Genomic DNA, 5,046 nt, shown 5'->3' on the forward strand with positions numbered 1-5,046 from the left:
CTGAAAAAATTTAGATTGCTTAGCTGATCGTAGGAAGGTGCTGCACTTAACGATGAAAACTCAATGCCCATATTGTGACAAAAAAGCAAATCTGCTCATAATTTTCTGCAGAACGAAAAATATTTTTCAATACACATGCTAGCCACCAAGGTTATTCTCATTAGGAGGTCATGTAATTCCTCTCCTTTAAGGATAGCAAGATATTCAATTTATTTTTCCACACAGGCTACTTTTATGGAATGAAACTTTCATACAAAATTCTGCAATTGACAAAGAGCTCAAAACTATTCAGATTCCAATAAATTAAATGCAGGTAGTCCTCGACTTAAGAAGGCCACAACTGAGCCCACAATTACTACAGCTAAGCGAGACAATTGTTAAATGAGTTTTCTCCCATTTTATGACCTTTCTTGGCACATTTGTTAAGCGAATCACTGCAGTTGTTAAGTTAGTAATGTGGTTGAATCTGGCTTCCTCGACTTTGCTTGTCAGAAGGTCACAAAAAGTGATCACATGACCCCGGGACACTGCAGCCATCATCAATACATGCCAGCTGCCAAGCTTCCAGATTTTTTGACCATGGGGGATGCTGCAATGATTGTAAAACAGTCATAAGTCACTTTTTTTTTCAGTGCCATTGTAATTTCAAATGGTCACTAAATGAATGGCTGTAGGCCGAGGACTACCTGTATCCCAAGTTTTCAAAAATATATTTTGAAAAGTTATTTCCAGCTTGCTTCTGAGACTAGTTTTCATTTCACAAACCAAACCTTTCTTTTGGAAGAATGAAGAAATCTCAGAAAACAAACATCTAGCACCTACCACCTGAGGGTGTTACCTTATTTGACCTGATGATAATTGAAGCCTATACATCTTAACATATAGAAATATAGAACACTGGGACTGCTTTCTGTTGTAGAATAATCAATAATTTCTCCAAAGTTTTATCAGCTGGTTCTACTGCAATCTGTTCATTTAGAGCTCTTGTTTAAACACAGATAGTCCTTGTTTAACAACTACATTTGGGACTGGGAACTCCATCACTCAGTGATGCAGTCATTGAGTGAAAAATCACGTGACTGTTCCTGGTGAACAGCATCAGTTCTCCTGCAGTCATTTAAGTGAACCACATCATTCAGCACAATGTTAACGTAAGTTGCAACTTACAATTTACTGCTGGCTTCCCTTCTGACTTTGCTTCTCAGAAGCCAGCTGAGAAGATTGCAAATGGCAATCCTGTGACCATGGGATAAGCACCTTTTTCAGTTCCATAGTAAGTTCAAACAGTTGGTAAACAATGCAGTCATTAACCCAGGACTACCTCTATTTCTTGAAACAGGTTAATGAAGGCAACGGTTCTGAAGGGGTTTATTCTCTCCAAATGATTGCATGAGACTCGTCTGTAACTCACAGCCTAAGCAAAGTCCAAAAACTTAACTTATTAGATGGAGTCACAAATACCATTTTGAATGCCATACCTGTGTGGAAGCCAAATATCTGTTGTTGAAAATTGTTCTAGATAAGTATCCCATTGATTAAGGAGGGCATACATATCAGGCTGCACAAGTGGAATGCTTACACATTGTTCCCATCCATATTCAGCAATGGTAATGCCAGTTTCATTGTAATTATAAACCAAACCTACAAAATAAAAACAACAGATGTGATCAGAAGGGCAAAATTGCTGTATATACAATGGTAACTTAGTGACTATCTCCTGTAATATTTTCATTTCCTTTACAGACATGTACAGAAGTTATCTGAAAATCCTGGTTATAAGAATAAGGTGGAATAGCGGAACAAAGAATATTTACCAAATGTGCCTTTCTGAGCATCCAATTGTCTAAGCTTTTGATGTCTCAAAAACATTAAAATGTATCATTTTGAACAATAGGATTATTCTAACAGAAATAGAATATTTGACTGCTAAATTTACTTTGTAAACATGAAATAACCTTTCAGATTTTTCCATCTTTTATCCATCTTCCCATTTCGAATGACATAATTAAATCTTTCAGGCTTGTCCTACAAGCCTGCCATTCTACAAGCTGCACAACATACACTCTTAACCTACATGTTGATGCCCAATATGCAAGACAGTTCTGAAAGATTGCCTCGTTATTCAACATAAATATCAGCAAATGAAAAAGACTGGTGAAATTTTAATGAATAGGCTAACTCTACTTGTATATAAACCCTATGTTCAGCGAGAAACTTCCTTTAATTAAAATTGTTTAGATTTGAGGTAAAGAAAAAAGATAATGACAACAAAATAATTTGAAAAAGTGAGAAACACAAGAGCCCAGCAATGTTTGCTACAGAACAGATACTGGGCCGTCAATAAATAGTGAGAGAAAGAAAGGCAAAAGAGTAGAAATTAAGACACTAAAACACGGGTGTCAAACTCGCCGTGTTACGTGACGTGTTGCGCCATATTGCAACTTTTTTTTTGCATTGCCGGAGCTGGGGTGGGCGCAGCCTCTGCATGATGCAACCGGCCCGTGGGCCAGCAGTTTGACACTCCTGTTCTTAAAGATGCTTTTGCATCCTATGTATAGAAAGAAGGTAGTGGCCTGAAGAGTGGAGGGGCAGAGAACCATCATAATTCACATGTTGTCAGTACAAGTGTGCAAGCATCCAACTCTTCTTTGAACAAAGAGCATCCTAGCCCTTGCAAGCAATTCAGAACTGAACTTCTGCACAAATGTGAGATTTAGCAAACATTTAAAATTAATAATTTTAAAAACAATGCTTCCAAAAGCGCCCCCCCCCCCTTTGTCTTTCTCAAAGGCTCATTAATTTACTAGGCACAAGGCACAGAAGGGTGATCAAGTAAATTCAGCTCCAAGGTATGTTGCCTCCCCACTTTTCTGTCAGTGGGATAGATTACTAGATAGTTTGAAAAGAGGATTGGGCCTATGCAGCTGCTTCAGTTTCGATTCTCATCACTACTAGCAACCTAGTTTGCATATAATAATAAAGTTGGAAGGGACCTTGGAGGTTATCTAGTCAGTGGCGTAGCGTGGGTTGTCAGCACCCGAGGCAAGGCACCCTCCCCCTCCACAGTGGGTGGCGTCGGCGACCTGGCGGCTCGGATCGGATTCGCACAGCCAGCACTGCAGAGAGAGTGAGTGAGCCAGGCAGGGGCAGAGAGCTGCGAGTGCGAGCGCGCCCCCCCAGATGTTGTGCCCGGTGCGGCCGGCCCCCCCTGCACCCCCCACGCTACACCTCTGTATCTAGTCCAACCCCCTGCTCAGGAAGGAAACCCTACACCATTTCAGACAAATGGCTGTCCAGTCTCTTCTTAAAAACTTAAAAAAATCAATGGAATTTTGGTCAGCAAACAGAGGTAAAACACAATAATTATGTATCATGAAGTCGGTGGCAACTCAGCAATCTAGATTTTCTCCACAATACACAATCATAAACTATTATATGTACCTACACAAGACACAGATATATGCTAAATTTCACTGAACATCCTGGTTACAGTGCCTGAGGGGAGGGGGAACACAGGTCTTTATGACTTTCCAGAAGGTAAGCAGGATTGGGGCCCTCAAATCTCTGGGTGCTCCAAGAGGCAGGAGCTATGACAACAAAGGTACATTTCCTAGGTCCCACACTAGGTGACACTGCTTCATAGAGGCCATTTCATATTGCTGTCAGCACTGCATGTAATCAAACTACTTTGCAGGATAGAAAATACAAATTGTCCTGTACAGTATACTTAAAATGCATGGATACTTCATATTAGAAAATTAATTATATATTTTTCTTACCATTGGTATTGGTTATTCCAACATGAAGGTCAGAATCTCCATCATAATCTCTGAAAAGACATTTAATGTTTCATTTTGGAAAAAGACATTAGAGATTTTTTTTATTAGAAGAATTTTTGAAAAAATAAGCTGTATATGATGCCATTCAAATACAATTAGAGATAGAAATGTTATTTTATTAGCAAGAGTAATTACTTCTAAAAAGCTCTAATTGAGTAAAAAGCTCTCCAGCAATTAGATATAAGGAATCCACCTTTTCTAAATTGGTGCTTGCCTTATATTCCAGCAATGATAGAAGGCAGCTTCTATGTGCCTTGTTTCCAAACATAGAATAACAAGGAAAATCCATACCTTAGAAATGTTCCTATAGTGGGCTTCAGTAAAAAAGAACATTTTTCTCCGTGTCCATTAACAAATGGGCTTGGAATACTGACAGGTGCTTCTTCCAGACTTCTGTAAATCAGCCTTTGCCCACATAGTGGGCAGTTCTCTGGAACAAAGGAGCCAAAAATGTCTTTGTCACAGTGGGTGACCTTAATTAAGGCTCTCTCTGAATCCAGAGGTTGCATGATTAGTTCTTCCTTGGATAAATGAACCTGCTTTCCAACTTGTATTTAATAAACAGAAGTCAGTAGAATTGGACATTGAAGGAAGGAAGAGATTAGTTGAGAATGACAGCTCCCAGCACCAATTATTCCTCTACTGTGGACTGAATTAGCAAATGAGATACAAGATATGGGAGGGACAGCTTTTCCCTGGATATGCTTTTAAAGAGATAGCGTTCATTTTTTGTATTAATTGTATCTGGTACTTGTGTGCTGACTTAGTTTGATAAATAGAAACCACCACATTTGTCTGTTATTAGTCTGTAGAATAAACTCCTGCTAATTAATGGTAAGCAGATACATCTTTGTGAATCTCTCTCCTTGATTAAAATGAGGAATAAACAAATTTAGATTTGCTACCATCTCTTGGTACAAATCTTCTGACTTTTGTACCACAGGCAAAAATGTAAAACTTTCTAGTTTATTTGGTCATAAACTGAAACTTTCTAAGTACAACCCTACTATTCTTGTTGGCTACACTGGCTGAGATTTTCCAGAAACAGCAGTACCAAATTATCAGGAAGAAACCAAATTGGGAAAGATTGGTTTTGTCCAGGGCTTTTTTTCTCATAGAACGCCCGGAACGGAGTTCCGGCACCTTTTTTTGGATGGAACCTTGTAGGGTAGGCAAGGCGGGTTGTATGACGTGTGTGAGTTCCGGC

General features: G+C 39.1%; 1 protein-coding gene across 1 annotated transcript; it reads right to left on the reverse strand.

Annotated features, from left to right (window-relative positions):
- Positions 1–1,441: 1,441 nt before the first annotated feature.
- On the reverse strand, positions 1,442–4,413 carry LOC107301167 (MKRN2 opposite strand protein-like). Its single transcript, XM_015830428.1, has 3 exons — positions 4,131–4,413; positions 3,780–3,829; positions 1,442–1,641 (listed from the first exon to the last, which is right to left on the reverse strand). The coding sequence occupies exons 1-3, from the start codon at positions 4,346–4,348 to the stop codon at positions 1,442–1,444; spliced, it is 468 nt and encodes a 155-aa protein (XP_015685914.1). The 5' UTR covers positions 4,349–4,413.
- Between the last annotated feature and the right edge of the window lie 633 nt (positions 4,414–5,046).

Source organism: Protobothrops mucrosquamatus, unplaced genomic scaffold, assembly GCF_001527695.2.
Source record: "Protobothrops mucrosquamatus isolate PMUCROS unplaced genomic scaffold, P.Mucros_1.0 scaffold10390, whole genome shotgun sequence".
Classification (NCBI taxonomy): domain Eukaryota; kingdom Metazoa; phylum Chordata; class Lepidosauria; order Squamata; family Viperidae; genus Protobothrops; species Protobothrops mucrosquamatus.